The sequence below is a fragment of the Prionailurus bengalensis genome, chromosome B3, assembly GCF_016509475.1.
Source record: "Prionailurus bengalensis isolate Pbe53 chromosome B3, Fcat_Pben_1.1_paternal_pri, whole genome shotgun sequence".
NCBI classification, from domain to species: Eukaryota; Metazoa; Chordata; class Mammalia; order Carnivora; family Felidae; genus Prionailurus; species Prionailurus bengalensis.
In genome coordinates this window covers 82,666,784-82,687,023 of record NC_057355.1, presented here as the reverse complement: position 1 = coordinate 82,687,023, position 20,240 = coordinate 82,666,784, and the positions used below count along the sequence as shown (strand labels likewise).

The 20,240-nt window shown below is 37.6% G+C and overlaps 1 protein-coding gene across 4 annotated transcripts in view; it reads right to left on the bottom strand.

Annotated features, from left to right (window-relative positions):
* Positions 1 to 20,240, bottom strand: part of AKAP6 (A-kinase anchoring protein 6) — a 480,061-nt gene that overhangs the window by 128,569 nt on the left and 331,252 nt on the right. For all 4 annotated transcript variants that reach the window (XM_043555958.1, XM_043555961.1, XM_043555960.1 and 1 more), the window contains exons 8-9: positions 19,683 to 19,831; positions 1,982 to 2,102 (exon numbers count right to left, since the gene is read on the bottom strand). In XM_043555958.1, coding sequence (XP_043411893.1) covers positions 1,982 to 2,102; positions 19,683 to 19,831 — 270 coding nt within the window. The remainder of the gene's footprint in view (positions 1 to 1,981; positions 2,103 to 19,682; positions 19,832 to 20,240) is intronic.

Below are 20,240 nucleotides of genomic sequence, written 5' to 3'. Positions count from 1 at the left end.
GTATAAAGAAAGACTCTGCACACTTGTAGCATTCGCCTTTGGTGTGTAATTCAACCTTTAATTTTGCTTATAAGCCAAATGCAAAGTTAGTGCTAGTCTCATGAACTTAGTTAGCTATGTTGAACACCTCTAAGCAGAAAGATGATAACAGGACATGAGTCACAAACGAAGAACCCTGGTACGGAAAATGTATGGGAAAACACTATAATCCAGAAGTACTGAGTGGGTGGAATAATAGCTTTGAATATGCCAGAATGGGAATTCTTAGGCAGAGCACTTACAAGGAAACCACAAGAAAAAGAAGACTGATTTCCTATTAATTGTGATGTAAATTATATGGATGTGATTTTGACAAAGAATAGCACTGTTTCTGAAAAAAAAATAGTGGTTTATGTGCAAAATACAAAATGCATCAAGAAGAAAAGAAATGTTATTTGGCATCAAGAGTGCAATAAAATCTGAGATAATGGCTTATGATTAGTTAACTTTTGTATTATTTTTTCCTGGTTGGCTCGATTTTTAATGCTTAAGTATTAGGAATAAAACTAATATTTTTGTATCAATAAATTAATAAAGATTAATAGGCATTTTTTCATACATAATTCTTGATCCTGACATGAAATGTGAAATCACCTAGCTTTGTTTACATTAGGTGAAGACTGTAACTCTAACAATATATTATGCTCAGAAGATATATTGGATAGCTTTGTTGTTAATGTGGACAGCTATCCATACAGGAAATAGCTAATAGTCAACAAACACGATTAATGTCGGAACACAATTCTTTAAGGAATAAAATATCACCATGTGCTGACTCCCTGGGGAGCTTATATCTTCTCTTAACCAAGACGATTCTCAGGGGACACTAATTAAAGTCAACCAGACCCTTGAAAAGTATAAATAAAGATCTCTCTTTAGAGAAGGTAAAAGTTAATATATTAAGGAAAGGAACTCAAAATGATAAATAATGAGGAAGAAAGAAGACAATTTTTATTTGACCTTGAATGTACTTCTTATTCTATAAGAAATTTTTTAAAGCTAGAGGGTAGTTGTTTCTTGTCATTATACTGTTGCTGATTCTGTGGTTAGTTATTAATTTTATTTTTTATGATTCACAATCTGCTCTTTGAAATATGCCATATGCTCAAAGCAATTCAAGGATGACAACTGTCAGAATTACTCCAATAAAAATTGCCTAAATGAGGAAGATTTACTGCAATCTGATATTTCAGTGGAAAGTCCCTCTAACCCTCCCCAACAGCTTTTTCAGACACTGTGAATCTTGCAACCATTTTTTTTCAGTCAAAATCACATAGATGTTTTATAAGAACTTCTAAGACTATTTAAGTAGAATTGGTAAAACATACTAGGCTAAAGGTGAATTAGCAGACACGGAAAAACAATATAGATAGTTATTAGATGGATTGCCTGCAATCAATATATAAGTTCCAAGCCAGTTTTCTTAAATCACACGAAAATGTATTGACTTAATATGACAACGTCTGCTCTATGTATCACTAATAAACATTAAATTGAATGAGCCCTCTACCCTGAAAGTAGCAAGCCAAACTGAAGGCAAATTTCTTTTTTCTCTGCAAAGATCTGAGGGGTGGATAGAATCCACCTGAGTGCTCCAATGAAAACACATTTTGTTAAATGTTACCAGTCCATTTATCCTTCATTTTGTTTCAGTCTATTTATTAATGCAGTTTCATTTATTGCTATTCATCTTGGAGATAAATCTTTGTCCTTCTATAGAATTACACCAAATAGAATGTGATAAAGGGAACTTTCTTGCAATTATGATGTCGGTGCAGCCTGTCAGCACACAAGGGATGGAAATGAGTTTGGGGACAGGGAAGGGAATTCTAATAGACACCATGATACATACAATGAACGCAAAGATATCCTGAGAGAGAGAGACTTGTCAGGCTAATCAGATCTTCCACAGCAAGGTAAAGGCAAGAAGGGTAGCTCTAACCTTGTAAAGATGCCGCTGCTGCTCCTCTGACATCATCAGGTCGTGGCTGTCCATCACGAGGGACTCCATGTCAATCAGCCAATCCCAGAGCTCCTGATATTCTGAATCAAAGTCCAGAAGCCTGAAGATAAGGCACAAAATGTATTATGCATAAATACAGTGTAGTTGTTAAAATCTCATATTAGAATAATATATTCTTGAAAACCCATGATGTTCCTAGGTGATACCTGTAAAAAGAGAAGAGAAAAATTCTCTGTGTGGTTACACAGTGGGCAAAATAGAAACTCAAGCCTGTGACATAGCATTTCTTAGATTTTGAAAACATAACATGTAATTCTGATGCTCATACCAGCGACACTTCATCACTCTTTCCATCTGCAAACCCTTTTTGAGGATTTGCAGCACTTGAACAAAATGACTACTTCTATGTCCTTGAAAGAGAGCATTGCCATATTAACAGTGTGAGGAATGGAGGGTCAGTGTCTTGTGAAAGTTACATGGCCCAGAATTTGGGGTCAGAATAGCACCCTCAAAATTCAAATCTCTTTATCATCTACTAGGTTTTCATAGGTATCACATCCTAAAATCAGCCATGATTAAGAATACTAATTTGACTAATTTCTCTATTATGATCACAATTTCTTATCATATCTTAAATATCATTTTCACTGGGAAATGACTCAATCATTTATTTGTCCCTCTGCTGTCTACCTGCCTATCTCTGCAAACATATATGCTACATTTATTGTCATGGATGAGTAGCCAGCATTTCAGCTTAACACTGAGAGATAGGCTTGAGTGACTCTGGTAAGCCAGTGAGAACCAGGGGCAGATCCAGTATTAGACAGGTGTTCCCCACAGACATGTAGGAAACAAAGGTAAGGACAGGAAGTCAAAACAATGAATCTTTGAATAGCCAGCAATCATTAAAATTCAAAGGAGGATCACTATGGTTTTCAACAAAATAAATCATTAGAATAAGGAGCTTAAAAGGATTAATGTGATTCTCTATTGAAAGCCTGGTGCATAAGTAAAGCCCAGATTCTTCTAAAACACTGTGATCAGAAAATGAAAGTGCAGGATGAAAAACTATGACTTTGTCCTTTCTCCAAAAATCATCTCTTTAAAAGAAATCACATCCTTGCCAAACTGTAACTGAGCAAAACCCTATCAGTACCAATGAAGCAGCAGGCTCAAGTATGAATCTGGATTTATCTATCAAGTGAGTATCTTATTACTATCTTGTTCCTGTCTCTGTACGTTAAATGACTGCTTTTCAAGAAAATGAACACCCACTTTTCATAACTTACAATTTAATCTTAATCTGTCAAAAAAAAAAACAATTTAAGGTGGGTATGGTGATGGAGACTGAATCTAGAATTGTCTATTTTATTTTAATTACTTTACCATCATTATAAATATTACTGGTTAAGACCATAAGCATCCAAGGGCAAGGATTGTCACAGACTGACATGTAGAATTAATGTTTAGCTGAATGCTGATCTTGGGTATAGGTGATATGACCAAAAGCTTCAGAAAGGCTATGGTGGCCCAGAACACTGATTCTCAGACTTTAATGTGCAAGTGAGGAGTTTGTTGAATGATGATCCTGATTCAATAATTCTAGGGTGTGGCCTGAGATTCTGCATTCTTAACAATTGTTGGCAACTGGCAAGGCTGCTGGTCATGGACCTCGCTTTGAATAGCAAGGAATTCCAGCATACACTGGAAATCTGAAATAGGATCTTATTTCAAAATATTAAAAAACAAACAAAAACCACGGTAACAGGGACAGATAAACCATCAACTTTCTTTATTAACTCTGTGAGTTACTAGTAAGAAATGACTAATAAGCATTTGCTCACATGAAGGTTCAATCATTTAGAAATACCACCTGAGGGGTTCCTAGGTGACTCAGTCTGTTAAGCATTTGACTTGGGCTCAGGTCATGATCTCATGTTTCTTGAGTTTGAGCCCCACATCAGGCTCTGTGCTGACAGCTCAGAGCCAGGAGCCTGCTTTGTATCCTGTGTCTCCTTCTCTTTCTGTCCCTCCCCTGCCCGCACTCTTTCTCTGTCTCTCTCAAAAATAAACAAACATTAAAATTTTCTTTTAGAAATGCCACCCGAATTATGGTCATCATTTCTCTCTCCTTGCATTCTCCCACATTTTAACCATAAAGACAGGAGAAAAGCAGAATGCCATCCCCCAAATTAGGAAGGTATGATTCAGGGGAATGGTAAGAACAAAGGAGAAATAAAGGGAAAAGCTCACCCTTTCCATATGTATGGATCTGGAGAATAAGGAAAAAATAAAGGCAAAAGGAGCAGGTGCTAAGATACATATCCTCCCATCTCTTGGACTAAGATCCAGAGAGGAAGTATGTGAGACAGGTTGAAAAGAAAGCCAAAAGCACAAGGATATCAGCTCCATCACCTGCTAGGAAGTCTGGGAAGAGACTTCCTTAAAGTTCCTTCACCATAACCTGGAGTGGGAATGCTATGGTCAGAGGAAACTCTGGTCAGGACTCCCCTTGCTACCTGCTCTTTTATCCCCTCCCTGAGGACACTTCTCTCTCCCATGAAGTTTCTGGGAGTTCACCTGATGAACTTGACAAAGGTGTTGCCATAGCAACAGAGGCACAGTGACCCCAAGGAGAGGAGGAGGAACCTCTGAAGCCAGACCTCAGAGAGTTGGCAGGGTCAGTGAGGGCTAAGATAACGCCTAGTCAGCAAGAAATACCCCCTGTCCAAGCCATGAGATAACAACACAGACGCAGTCCTCAGTGGGAGACAACCTTGGAATATCTAGGGCAAGATCCATTTCATTGAACCCAGCCAAACTATACCCAAAGGTCATGGTAAGCCAGGGGAACTCACTGCACCCTAGAATCACAAAGTCATATAAACCCAGATGCCATCTTAGAAAAAAGCAGGGAGAGACATAAATCTGAAAAACAGCATTTACCCCAAGAGGTAGTTCCCTAATGACAATGTTAAATTTTAGGGGAGGCTATAAGCATCGTGTTTAAGTGCCTGAGCTCTGATCTTAAAACAAGAATTTTCCCTGCTTCACCAGGAAATTGTGTGTTTAGGATGTTTCATAAAAATCATTAATCAGCAAGGAAAACAAAGAGGCCTGTTTTCTTTTCCATATGTGTCTGAAAAAAAGAAATTTTGATTATGACCAAACAATGCAAGGGTAAGATATGAGTTTATCTTTGCATTGCTAATGCTCAGCATAGCACCTGGAGAATGATGATGAATGAATGTAGATAATGAAGCCAAAAACCTTTAGTAGGGCAAGAATGACTTCAGCATGTGACAGAGAGCATAGTATCTTATCTTCAAATGCCAATACCAACACAACCAGTGCAACATGGACAGGCTTCTTCATTCATTCGGAAGGTGGGATTTTGCCTTCTAGTACATGATAATGGCTCATTTGCTAATAAAAAAAATATTATGTGCAGTAGATTCTCAATTAATGTGAGTTGCTCTCCTGTTCTTTCCACATTTTCTTCTTTTCTACACTGAAACTTAAAGCAGATTTGAATAAACAAAACATATATAGGGTGGTAGAATGTTCAGAACCATGGACATTTTTTCACCTTTATGTCTACTGAGCTGTTCCCTCCTATTATTTCCCTTATCAAGAGGCTTGGAACAAAAAAACATTTCTTCTAGTTAAATGCACCTCAGACTTCTCAGAGAGTCTACACTGGAGACCCACCAGAGGCAAATGAACCTAACACAGATGCTCACCCTTTCTTTAGCCTATTTTCATTTTAGCTGGGAATATGCAGGCTTGAGTTTGTTAGGTACAGTAAATGCTTTGGTTTCATATTTTGCTTCATTAGCATAAAATCAACACCAGTGTTTGCCAAACAACAATTCTCATAAGGTCTTAATGCTGAAGATGAAAACACTTTTTTTTAGCATTCGGGCCCGATTTCAGATTCTTGGCCACGTGTTAATTCACAGCTTAGAAAAGACCTGAGAGCTTTCCAAATTTACTAAAATAAAATAGGTAACTTTGTAGCAAATCACAAATAAATTACTAGAATTTCTCTGTTGGTTCTTTGAAACCTTCTGAAATGAATGCAATTTAATGTGCTCATTATTTCAGGAAAATTCTTAGGTAAGAAAGTAGTTTACTTCCTTATGTTTACATTACCTGCAAAGGTGTGCTAAGTGTTTTTCAAGTGATTTTAGGAAGGACGATGTCTTCCAGGAAAAGTGGCAGCTATTATACAGGAAAACAGGATCATCAATGAGTGAATTTATCAGGGGTAGCATAGAACTAGTTAATAGTTTTATATCCCTTTGAAGAATATGCTGATTCTATCAGCTGAATTCAGAACAAGGTTCTTTTCTTGAATTCTTGGTGACAAAGGCCCTAGTCTTTCTTTTTAGGAGAGAGAGGTAATTGAAACTGTGGCCAGTGGCTCAGAATTTTATAAGTGTATAAATATAGGAACTACTCTTTTGGAGGAATTTTCCTCACAAACTTTTCTCTGTAGTTGTGCTTTGGTTTGTGTTAACTCTTCCACTCAAATATGTAATCTGTTAGATGTTAAAAACTCTCAAATTATACCTTTTCAGTACTGTAGGAATCTGTTATATTCTCTATGAAACTGTTACAAAGCAAACTCATATCTACTCTATGAAAGTGTTACAAAGCAAACACATCACCCAAATAGTATTATTTTGGATACTTCCTTAAATTGCCATATACTGCATCTTAACTGGGTTCACAATAAAAGAGTCAGACACTCTGTTGTAGGTATAATATTCCCATTTTAGGAGGTTGAAAGCCTTCATCACATGAGGAAAAACAGTCTTCTAAATCAGAGTCAGTTTTTGTTAGAGAAGCACAGAATTATGAGTGTATTTATTTCATAGATGGAGAATTTAATAGAGATGGAGACAAATCTATGGAGAAATAACTGTGTAACTTTTTCTTTAGTATTTGTTTCTAAGTTTGGGTTCACTACTATGGGTAATTGCCAAAAATATTTCCCAACATCCTGTCCACCATTTTACTCTGCCTCTTCCAGGTTACAAAAAGATTCTTTTCACCACAGAAATAAAATACTAACAAGCTTATTCAGTATTATTTTCCTGCAGATTGGAGAGCAATACATTATTTGTAAGGCTAGCATAGTTTAAGAAATAATCCTTCCTCTAAACCCTGATGGGAGTTATGTTTGACTAGCTAAGTGTTTGAATACATAAATGCATTCAGCCTTTGGTATTTAAAGTGAGCATCATTAACTCAACATTTCAACTTAAACTTTGCTTAAAAGATAAAGTTTCACCCAAGTGAAATCAATGGGAGGTGTGTGTGAATATATGAGGTTTCAGTTTGGCCCACTGAGGAATTTTGATTAAAACAGACAACCAAATGAAGAAATCATCCAAATAGAGCAATTATTGGTTGAAGAAAAGATAACACTATAAAGTCCTGGCAGTTTTTCTACCTAAGTCTCAGTGACACATATTTAGGAGCATTTAAGAATCCATCTTTTATACGCTTAATGGTTCATTTCACACCAATACATCCAACAACACAAGACCGGTTCCTGAAATACCAGCTTGTCTATATTGGGACTTCTATTAAATGATCCAATTTTCCTAGCTTCTTTAGCATATTGATTCTTTCCCCAAATATTCACTAAGTGCTCACTGTTCACATTATTTGCTCAAGGAAGTTTGCCTCTGCTTTTCAAAAAAGACACTAAAGGGAGTGGTAACAAAATCTTGTAAAAATATGTTTTAAGAATTTTACAGAAGTGAAATACTAATAATAGATCAGAATTTCCCATCATCCTCTACACCATGTGGCACGTAAGCACAGAAGGGGCACCTGCCCCAATCATAATATCATTAAAGAATAAAATTTAGCTTTCTGGACATGGAATCTGATATGCACAGTTGCATGTAGAATCCCTTTCCACTCTAAACATATTAAAGTGTGGACACTAATTTACTATTTTGAATGAAAATTCATGAGCGACTTCCTCATGAGAAAAGCAGTCTGCCTTTGCCATTAATAAATAAAAAGGAATATGGAGTTCTTTCCAGCAGTAATTTTCTCAATTCTCATATATACCCACATACATGTAAAAATGCCTGAGAAAAATAAAATCAACCCTACAAATCTGTTAATGACTGGCCCCACTTTCTCATGGGCTCATGGGCTGCCTGTCCATAAACAGTTGTTATTACAATAACAGTCACAAAGCAAAACAAAATTCTGATCTCCAAGGTTAGAAAATATCAATTAGAAATATCAGTGTATATTTCTGGATGTATTTGGAGGATTCTGTTAGGCTGTCAGGAAGTCAAACCCTTGTCTAAATTTCCAGATAATACACTGGACTAAGCTCTAGACAAAGAACTGGAAAACATTCTGAAGAATGTAGAATCAGTAGTGATTCTAACACAAATGGGGGAACAATACAAAGCAAGAGACAATGTTGTTTTTCAAAAAAAAAAAAAAAAGAATAAATCTTCCTTGTATCATCTGTGTGTTAGAGGGGCTGGATCTAGACGTGCTACCAGCACACTGGCATGCGTCAGGCAGCTTGCTCTTTTTAAAAGGACTACCACACCCTAGGCCTCACTGGTTTTCAAAGATTTAATAGGCAACGGAGAATATGGACTCTTAGGGTTAGGGCAGGAAGTAAATAATCTGGAAATTATCCTCTGCCACCTAATCCCTAACAAAAGCCTGGTGGCAGAATTAACACAGAGAGCTCTCCCAGAATGATTCTATCTCCTTCATCAAGGTTGTTGACTCTGCCCAGAGAGTGCTATGCTCGGACTACAATTTTAGTTACTTGTAGAACTGCTCTTACTGAATTATGCTTTGACATCACTTCTCCAGCCTACATTTAAAAACTGCCTTCGGAATTTTGTTTCTCTTGTAGGGCTGTAGTATCACAGATGCCTGTCTTCTCCTTAAAGCCACAAGAGAAATTCTCGGGCCACAATGGCATAAGAAGCTGGGCTTCCCTAGGGGCACCTGGGTGGCTCAGTTGGTTAGGCGGCTGACTTCGGCTCAGGTCATGATCTCGCGGTCCGTGAGTTCGAGCCCCGTGTCGGGCTCTGTGCTGACAGCTCAGAGCCCAGAGCCTGTATCAGATTCTGTGTCTCCCTCTCTCTCTCTGACCCTCCCCCGTTCATGCTCTGTCTCTCTCTGTCTCAAAAATAAATAAACGTTAAAAAAAATTTAAAAAAAAAAAAGAAGCGGGCCTTCCCTAGATACATATGATTTTTAATCTTAGGACACCATACATTTTCTGATAGAGGAGATTTTTTTTCTTTTCTTTCGTATGTAAAATTGAGAGCCAAATCACAACCCTTCTTGAGGACAAGCAGAGAATACGTATCTGTTTGTTTTCTTACATGTATTTTACTTTTGCTTAACTTATTTCAGTCAAATATTTATTTTATTTTATTGCAAATATGTTTGTAAGTTGACTCAAATCCTTTGTGAAGATGGGGGTATGAACAGGAATAAATTTTAAAGTGAAGAGTTAAGCTCTGCACATTACAATAAGGTAGCTTAGATCTGTCTTAGGTACCCTCTCATTGCCCCTGCTAGCATCTCTCTGCCTCTTCAATGGGCCTCATCAGCCCTCCAAAGCAGTACAGAAATTAAGATGGAAGGGAGATACAAATATATCTCTTTATTGGTTGACTTTCCTGTTAACTTTGAAGTAACAGTTTCCCGGGAAGTATGCTTCTGCCTCTCTGGCTTGCCTTTTGCTTGATCCTGGCATGGATGGCATTAGATCACTGAAGTGGAAGACTGCCCAGGTCTAAAATTAGTTTAATGTATTTGCACATTAAAAGGGTATAATATCATGACTCCAATGAAAACATTTCTACTGGTAAGGTGTTTTTTTTTCCCAGAAAGACCTATTTTAACAGTTGCATAGTACCCAGAATATCAGTTATGCAGAGGGTAGCCGGGTACTTTTTGCTCCCTTTGACTACATCCTGATCTTTCTATTTAATAACATCACGATACAAAGGATGGAGCAAAAATAACCTGAAATGAACACAGATCAGCTAGCTATTCGTTAGATTGAGACAAGCCAAGAGTCAGAGGAAGAAAGTAGAAATTCATGGTGGAGATAAAATTTGTGTTGCCTAGTGATTTATCTGCAAGAGCATTTCCAACATTAGCACAAATAAAAGATGGTACTTCATTTTATGGCTGGCGTGTACCCGAAAGAAAACATTTTACATAGCAATGTTCCAAAAAACACCCATTGAGCAGAAATCAAAATGGTCATTTTGTGTATGAAAGAGAGAAAGAAAGAGAGAAAGAATATGAGTAAGCATGAATGTTCATGTAACTGCAACAGAGATATTTTTAGCATGTTGCTCAACAGAAAACCAGGAAGATCACCCTGCAGCAGTAAAATCCAGGTTGATTATATCCCTTCTCAGGAGGTTAAAATCATTCAGTGTATCTTACTGCTTAATTAATTTAAAGAATCAAATTTGATCTTTAATCAAACAATAGTTTAAATAGTGATTTATTTGTTTTCATTTATCAAAATCATTTCCCTTTGGGGATGCTATATATATATACATATATAGTATATGTGTATATATATACATGCATATATACACATGTACATATATATGTGTGTGTATGTATATATACACACATATATACAATACATATATAGATATATATATGTACATGTACATATATACATATATATATATATATGTGTGTGTGTGTGTGTGTGTGTGTGTGTTTGTTCACACCAGTACAGAGATGTTTCTTTTTCTAAAGAAAAATGGACTCATCCTTTCTGCCAAACTTAACTTTTTACCTATTTAAAGTTCATTTCAGACTGTTGTGCTTGGGAATTACCTATATATTCTGTTTGTATTTGGGAGTAAAATTTACACTGAAACCTTGCATGGTGAGGAGTGAGTTATTCCTACATTCTTAGACTTAGGACAGAAACCTTGACTGCGTCTCTGAGACATGGCTCAAATTTCCCCATAGCCAGAGGAAGCCTGGCATATGGCCAGTGAGACTTGAGGTATCTTCTAGAACTTTACCACCAGAGCAGAAGTCCCTAAAAACTCACCTGGTATTCCCTCCTGATCCCAGGAAGCAGAGTCAAGAACAATCTCCATGCCCTTCTGCTTCAATAACATTGGATTATTATTTATAGTAACCTCAACACACATACACACACACACACACACACACACACACACATATTCTTTCTCCTTACACAGTTACTGTCTTCTGGCCGAAATCCTCACCTTCCCTCTACCAAATCTTTTTCTAATAGCTAGCACCTTTTCTAATATCTATGCACCTTTTCTGACAGCTCAGATATTCCCTGCCCCCATAAGTCTCCCTGATTAGGCAGACCTCCTAATTACTCTCATAATACTCTCTATCTTGAATTTTACCACTGTTTCATAAGGATTATCCGAGTGTCTTTCTCCCTCACTAGACTGAGGACTATACAGATTAAGTTTTTTTTCTATCTTTTCTATTTCTAGTATCTCCTACCACTTCCTGCAACATAGTAGTCAATGCATATTTCATTAACTAACATATATATATAACATATATAACATAAATATTTTAGGCATTTTCTTATAGACTATTGTATTTCTGTGCTACAAAAACTATACAGAGTAGGGGGGTAAGGGGATGGGCAAAATAGCTGAAGGGGATTAAGGGGTACAAACTTCCAGTTATAAAATAAAGAAGTCACAGAGATGAAAATACAGCATAGGGAATATAGTCAATAATATCGTGATAACATTGTTTGTTGATAGTAACTAGACTTACTACCGTGAGCATTGCTTAAGGTATAGAATTGCTGAATCACTATGTTGCTCACCTGAAACTAAAAATAGCATTGTATGTCAACTATACTTCAATTAATAAAAAAAAATAGGTATTTAAAAGTACAGACAGAGATATTGCATCTTGAGAAGGTTAAGTGTCCCAATCAAAGTCACACTGCTAAATGCATCAGAGTGCCGACTTGAATTCCAGTCTTTAGTTTTTAATCTAGTACACATTCTTTCCTCCTTGAAGAAATTAGACTAGACTGAATTCATGACTACCCCTAAAGGTACATGTTATTTGTGCAGTTGGAAGCAATCTGAGCAGTCTTAACTCATTCTAATATCTAGGATCAGGAGCTTTTACCTGCAGCTTTGAGGCAGAAAATAATAGTTGACTGTGGTCCTAAATTCCTGCCAATCAAGATACCACCTTGAATTCTCAATGATGTAGTTTTTATTTTGGAAGCCTTGTATAATATAGCATGAAAGATTCTAACTGAAATCAAAACGTTCTGATTATCCACACTTTTTAAAACAAGCATTCCTTAAAGGTAACGTTATGTCCACCTGGGTGAGGGAGTAGTTTACCATAAAGTAAGCTCCTACCTCTCTCAGCGTCTGCTGCCTCATAGTTACCACACTGTCCTTGTTGATGGTCGAGAAGCGCAAAACATTCTTGAGACCCAGACCTGCTTCCTGGGCATTTACACTTGGAGGTTCCACAGACCATCAAACGGTTTGGAACTGTACCGCAAATACTCAGCTTCTTTCCCCCATTCCTGCTCCTCGCCTTTCTTCACCACCTCAGTGAATGACATGTCCATCTGCCAGACTGCACAAGCCTGAATCATGGAAGTCCATTCTTAAATTTCCCTCCCTTAATGTCACCTGCTTGGTGTCCAGGGCCTGTCTTCAACTTCCTTCTTTCAGTTTCCAATGGAAACTTTCAGCGGCCATTGCTACTGTCCTAGCTCAGGCCCTATTTATTTCTCACTTGGATGACTAGAGTAGGATCTTAATTGAACACTATCTAATCTTGCCCATGCCAATCTATTCTCCTCACCACTGCCAAGATACCATTTCAAAACTGACCATCTAGTCAGTCTGGGCATGCTTTACTGGTCCTAGAAGTTTGTACACAATGCCTCCTCTGTAGGAAGCATTCTCATGGTCACTTCTGACCCTGAGGCATATTCCATGACACTTCTGGAAGGCTTTCCTGACTTTCACACACCTGCCACATGCTGTGTCTCATTGTCTCTCCATGCTCAGTACAGCCTGCACTTAACAGTTGTAATTCAACGTTAAATGACACAAAAGTCATTTGAATCCAGATTCTCCCATCTTCTTTCTCCTCCCTGAACTAGCAATCAGAACATCAGTGTGGCTCCTTTCTCTCCCTCATTCCCCTCACCTGATGGGTCATCAAGGTTTATCAATTCTTTCTGGCTTTAGTCTCCAATCCAGTCTCCACATACTCAATTAATTTCTAACCTGAAATCTTCATTGACTAAAGCAGTGCTTCTCAAATAGCAGCACCAGAATCACCTGGAGAGCTCATTACACAAAGATTGCTGGTCCCCAGGTCTAGGCTTTCCAATTCAGTAGGTCTGGAGTGGGACTGAGAATTGGCATTTCTAACAAGTTCCCAGGAGATGCTGATGCTGCTGGTCCAGAGAACACACTTTCAAAACGAATGGCACATTGGTTCTCAAACCTGAAGTGGGCATTAGAACATATTTATACCTTGGCTCACTCCTGACTACTGAATCAGAATTTTCAGTGCAGTGGGGTAGGCAGACATTTCTCAGCTTAAAGACTCCACAGGTGATTCTGATTCTGAGTAACAACTAGGAATTCAATGATTAAGTCCTGGACCTGGACTGTGCCTTCTTCCCAAGGCTTAATTTCTCACCCCTGGCTTTCTATCCCGCTTTCCAGTCATATGGAACCAGCAGGCAGTCTGATGATTCCAGACCTGTGTTCCCTCTCTCCGAGCCCCAGATCAATTTGAGCTACTCATTTATGCATCCATTCATTCACTGACCATCTAGCATGCACAAGCCTAGCACCCGGTGTAGGGCGGAGTATGGTGAGCACTACAGATGCAGCTTTGCCTCACGGAGCCCACACTGTTGCTCTGAGCTCCTCAGCATCCTCTGCTTCCCTTTCTCATTTCCCAGGTAAATACTGGCTTGATGCCACACTTTCTTGCTAGACTGTAAATTTCATGAAGGCAGGGGCCGTGGTCTGTCTTTGTAGGTGCTAAATAAATATTTGTTCAGATTAAATTGAGAAGCTCTTTCCCTGACCCAGCCTTCTTTCTTTCCTTTTTCTTTTTTTAAATTTGAGTATAGTTGACACACCATGTTACATTAGTTTCAGGTGTACAACTTAGTGATTTGACAGGTTTATTCATTATGCTATGTTCACCATAAGTATGGCTACCATCTGTCCCATTACATCACTATTACAAGATCATTGACTATATTCCTTATGTTCTGCTTTTCATTTCCATGACTTACTCATTCCGTAACTGGAGGCCTGTATCTCCTTTTTCCCTTCACCTGTTTTGTCCCCCCCTTACCCCTCCCCTCTGGAAACCATCAGTTTGTTCTCTGTATTTATTGTTCTGAATCTGCTTTTTGTTTGTTTATTCATTTTTTAAAATTCCATTTATGAGTGGAGTCTTCTGGTATTTGTCTTTTTCAGCCTTACTATGTCACTTAGCATAATATTCACTAGGTCTATCCATGTTGTTTCAAATGGTATGATCTCATCCTTTTCTATGGCTGTATAATAGTCCATTGTGTATATACCCTACATTTTCCCTATTTATTTATCTACTGATGGACACTGAGGATGCTTCTGTGTCTTGGATATTGTAAATAGTGCTGCAATAAGCATATGAAAAAATATATAGTGGGAAAAAGACAGTCTTTTCAATAAGTGGTGCTGGGAAAACTGGACAGCCACGTGCAAAAGAATAAAACTGGACTACTTTCTAACAGCATACACAAAAAAGAATTCAAAACAGATTAAAGACCTAAATGTGAGACCTGAAACCATAAAAATCCTAGAAGAGAACACAGGCAGTAATTTCTCTGACATCAACCATAGCAACATTTTTCTAGATATGTCTCCTAAGGCAAGGGAAACAAAAGCAAATATAAACTATTGTGACTACATCAAAATAAAAAGCTTTTGCATAGCAAAGGGAACCATTAACAAAACAAAAAGACAACCTACTAAATAGGAGAAGATATTTATAAATGATATATCTGATAAAAGGTTAGTATCCAAAATAAATAAAGAACTTACACTACTCCATACCAAAAAACCCCAAATAATCCAATTTAAAAATGAGCAAAAGACCTAAATAGACATTTTTCCAAGGAAGACATACATATGGCCAACAGACACATGAAAAGATGTTCAACATCACTGACCAAGCCTTCTTTCAAAAATCCTCTCCCTGCTGTCATTCGTAATCTGCTCCAGATCTACCATAGTCAGAATTGAGCTATGTCTTCCCTGAGCCGAAGCCCCTACCCAAATAACGGTTTCTAACTTAACACTTGTGATCCTTTATTCCATGTTGTTTATAAACTGGTTCCTTCTACCAAACTGTGAACCTCTCTTTTTTGCCTTTAATCTCTATACTTCATATTAGTAATATTTGTCAAATTAATGACTGAAGTCAATTTTGTCTTCACTTAAGCCTACTTCCAAATGTTTTTGCTCAAACTTCCTTGTGGCTTTAATGAAATCTCCTTAAGACTCTTCAATTTCTCCATAGTAGAAAAATACCATAATTAAATTTCATACACTATGTAATATGCACAACATAGGATTTAGAGGGGGAAAAAATGTTTATCGAGAGTCTGAATGAAATCCTCAGAGAGAAGGCAAAGCATGACTTTTTGAACTGTCTACTGCATTTAGACCCAGGGTCCTGCACTGAAGTCTTAGCTCCAACTTAAAAAATCATCCTGGGCATGCCAGTCACCCCAGCCTTTTTACCTCCCAGTTCTATCATTTATAAACTGAACAAAAGACGTGGTTTGTGATCGACAGTAAGTCTTGACAGCAAGTAGGATGCTACTTAATGAATTAAACAGCATCTTTGAAATTCATTTAAAAAATGAAATCAGACAACGTCTGGATAGAAAGAGGTGTCAAGAAAAGAGATGGTTACACTTTACAAAATATACAAAAGGTAAGTGTTCTTGACAAACTTTGCTCAGACCATTGTGTCATTCACATAGTAGGCCTTCAGTGGATATTTACTAGGCGAAGGAAACAAACAAACAAAAAAAAACAAACAAAACAACAAATCTGTAAGTGTTTTCATTTAACTTGGCAGGAATCAAAAAGCACCAATCTGCTCCCATAAATAATCATCAGTGATTCGTGCATTGCATGTCCCTCCAGGAAGCCATAGTTTCCTGCTTTGTGGTGCTGGAGCCAGTGCCAACGGTCTCCCATAGGTAAACAACTCTGTTACTAGCACTCACACAGTCTCACATATTCAGAGAAATCTTCCTACCACAAATATTCATGACTGTTCAACACACAGTTCATAGTTGTATATTAGCTCTGTTCTATCACTTTGCTACCCAACTTTTCATTAAGCCAGAGGGGTTAAAATTCATTTCTTTAAGAAATATTTTAAGTTCATTTATTTATTTTGAGAGACACGGAAACATCCTGAGCAGGGTAGGAGTAGAGAGAGAGGGAGAGGGAGAAAGAATCCCAAGCAGGATCCATCTACACGGTCAGCACAGAGCCCAATGCAGGGCTCACACTCACAAAACTGTGAGATCATGACATGAGCTGAAACTGAGCATCAGATACTTAACCGACTGAACCACCCAGGTGCCCTGAGGTTAAAATTCATTTCTACACTTGATCTTAGGCAAAAGTCCAAAAAGCGATTAAAATTCATTTCTAAGCAATACTGTGGTTATGTAAACTTCCTAGAAATTTAAGATCACCATTCTATCCAGCTGCTGAGTTTTCCCTGGAGTAGCTTATACATTTTTTCAACCACAAACTGATAGTGTGCATGTAGACATGGGGAGGAAATAAAAATATACAAATTGTATCACCAGCTTAATTAAAAAAATTTTTTTAAGTTTAGTTATTTATTTTGAGATAGAGAGAGAGCGCGCGCAGAGAAGGTGCAGAGAGAGAGGGAGGGAGAGAATTCCAAGCAGGCTCTGTACTGTCAGCACAGAGACTGATGTGGGGCTCAAGCTCACAAACTGTGAGATCATGACCTGAGCCAAAACCAAGAGTTGGGCATTTAACCAACTGAGCCACCCAGGAGTCCTTAATTTTCTCTTTAGTAGACTGGATGTCTGTATATGGAATGAAGACCCTAGAAAGCCCACACTATTCCCACAATTGCTTATTGCAAACAATGCTCATTCTATGCAACAAAACTATTAATGAAGTTTATGTATCATTGGAGCAGATAATTTTACAAGGCGGTGTTCTTAAGGCTCCAGAATTAAGGATTTGACTGTGGGAGCAGGGAGTCTCGGGGGCAGGACACCCCAGATAACCTCACCCACATGCATTCCTCAAACAATGCTTTTCTGTATGTAAACAGAAAATAGAAAGGAGTATATGGTTTTTGTCTTTAGTATTAAATAGCTGCCTTTTCTTCAGTACGCTCTTAAATTTCTGCACAATGCACAGCCTTCAGCACCCCAAGGAGCATAAACAAAGGATATCAGGCAAGTTCACCTACTCCCACTTCACAGAACAATGCTTGTTGTTAACTAAGCAATTCCCAGGGCAAATTTATGATTTTTGAAGCCCAGAGTAAGTACTCAGGTTGGGTCCTTGGAATCTGAGGTCAGAAGCACGAGGTGCCCGCTCAGTCCCCAGGGCTTTCAGAAAACATGAAAATGTGACCTAAAGTTTGTGCTTGCATCTACGCCAAAGACTATTTAGGCACAGAGAGAAATTAAAGCATATTAAAGCCTCAAAACAGCTTATTGTTCATGCTCCAAGACCTAACCTTTTCTTTCTTATATGCTGCAATGCTTTTCTATATACATAATGTATCTGTATATAAAAAATATCTTGATAGAGAGGAACCTGGGTGGCTCATTTGGTTAAGCGTCCGAATTTGGCTCAGGTCATGATCTCATGTTTAATGGGTTTGAGCCCCATGCTGGGCTCTGTGCTGACAGCTCAGAGCCTGGAGGAGGCTTTGGATTTTGTGTCTCCCTCTCTCTCTGCCCCTCCCCCACTTGCTTGCATGTGCGTGTACGTGCTGTCTCTCAAAAATAAACATCAAAAAAATTTTTTTTAATATCTTGATAGAGCAACAAATTATATAGATTTGAAAATTTGAAATTTGAAAATTTGAAAATTAGGAAAATTTAGTCCATTTCCTAAACAGAATTATAACCCGCATCATTTTCCTGTATTCTTAGACCTTAGGTTATATCACAAGACAGAATTTATAATCAGTACTTAATTTATCCCAAAATATCTGTAACTATATGCATTTAAAGTGTAAATGCAAACAAGTACACAAAAAGATTTCTTTCTTCCTGCCTTTTCAGGGAATATTTTGGCTACAGTTAAACCCCATATGATGCTTATTAACATGTATGTAATGGAACTTGAGGGAACAGTTTCTCCCCCTTATTGTCTGGCGCAAGTATAAAAGTGAAATAGGTTACTGTTCCCATTTTTATGAGTATACTTATTATTAAGTCATTAAAATAATGAAATAATTAAATTTAATTAGTATTCTTTTATTCTTTAATAATCGCCTATAAAATAATAGAATTGAGCCAGAAAAGAAAAAAAAAAGAAAAATATATATATACATGCAGTATTTGCATAACTTGAAAGTCATTTGGAGGGGCGCCTGGGTGGCACAGTGGGGCGCCTGGGTGGCTCAGTTGGTTAAGCATCTGACTTCAGCTCAGGTCATGATCTAACAGTTTGTGGGTTCAAGCCCCACGTTGGGCTCTGTGCTGACAGCTCAGAGCCTGGAGCCTGTTTCGGATTCTGTGTCTCCCCTCTCTGCCCCTCCCCTGCTCATGCTCTGTCTCTCTCTGTCTCTCAATAATAAATAAATGTTAAAAAAAATTTTTAAGTCATTTGGAAATATCTGAAAGTGTAAGTTATTTATTCAATAGTATAATTGAACATAGTATATATAAATTGAATATAGTATATTTGGGTATTTAGTACAATGTAAATACAGCCATGTGTGTCAGACTGAGGGAAGTTGTTGATGGATCACTGAATTTGTTGGGTCTTTTCACATACCATGGACAATTCTAGTGCTAGACTGTTATTCTAATTGACTTTATGTGAATGCCACTGGCTAACCCAGTGTCTATGAAGAATTATTAAATATCTATGTTTTCAGGAAAATTATGTAGTACCAAATTTCCAGTGAGATTTTGATATTTAAAAGTCCCTTGGATAGACTTTAAAATAAATGGTGAAGTTAAAAAGGGGGAAAAAAACACTGAAAAAAATTTATGAAGAAGAAAGACCAATACTATAAGCACAACATAGTCACACAAACATTCCCAACATCACTACTTTGAAACAGAGATTTGAAGCTTGCAAAAAAGCTGTTTTGAAAAAAATAACAAGAAAGTTAGGAAGTTCTGGGTTAGATGAGAGAGTCTGATAAAATCCACACTCTTCCATTCTGGCACAAATGGAAAAGAACGTAAACGCCTACTCTACTGAGCTTCGACTGGTCTGTTAGCTAAGGAGGAAATGCCTTGCCTAACACTAACCAGTGGAGAATCATTGAAAAAGTAGAGATTAGTGAGAATAAAACAACAAAAAGAATAGCTCCCTACCCATTGCCTCCCACTGAATGAACTTTTGACATATCAGCAAACTCTTCTTTCCTCTTGCTGCTGCTGGTGTACTGCTCACTGTACAGCTTTAGGGACATCTGCTCAACAGCATCTCTTTGTGCTTCCAGGTAGCATAGCTGAACCTCAGCCTGGAGAGAGAAACAAAGGGGAATTGCTGTTTTAATCCAGAAGGAATGCATTTCAAGTGAGGTGTAACAACTCAAAGAATGGGAATTGTTCACATCATTATACCGTTCCTTTTTGGGTTGGATTTAATGGGATCAGCTGGGCATATTACAGAATTATACTTTAGATCTGAATCTTATAAGTTCCTCCTTAAAATATGACTTGAATAAGTGAACTCTCAGAAGACTCAGTAAATATCACAAAATATCCCTGTGATCATAATACTGCATGATGAGATTTTACATAAAAATTCTGTGAAATTCCTTAATAATATTCTTCCTTATATTGCCACATATGTAACATTTATTTTTTAAAGATCTCCCTCAAACCCATACATTTTCATGGACATATATTCTGAACGTTTCTCATTAT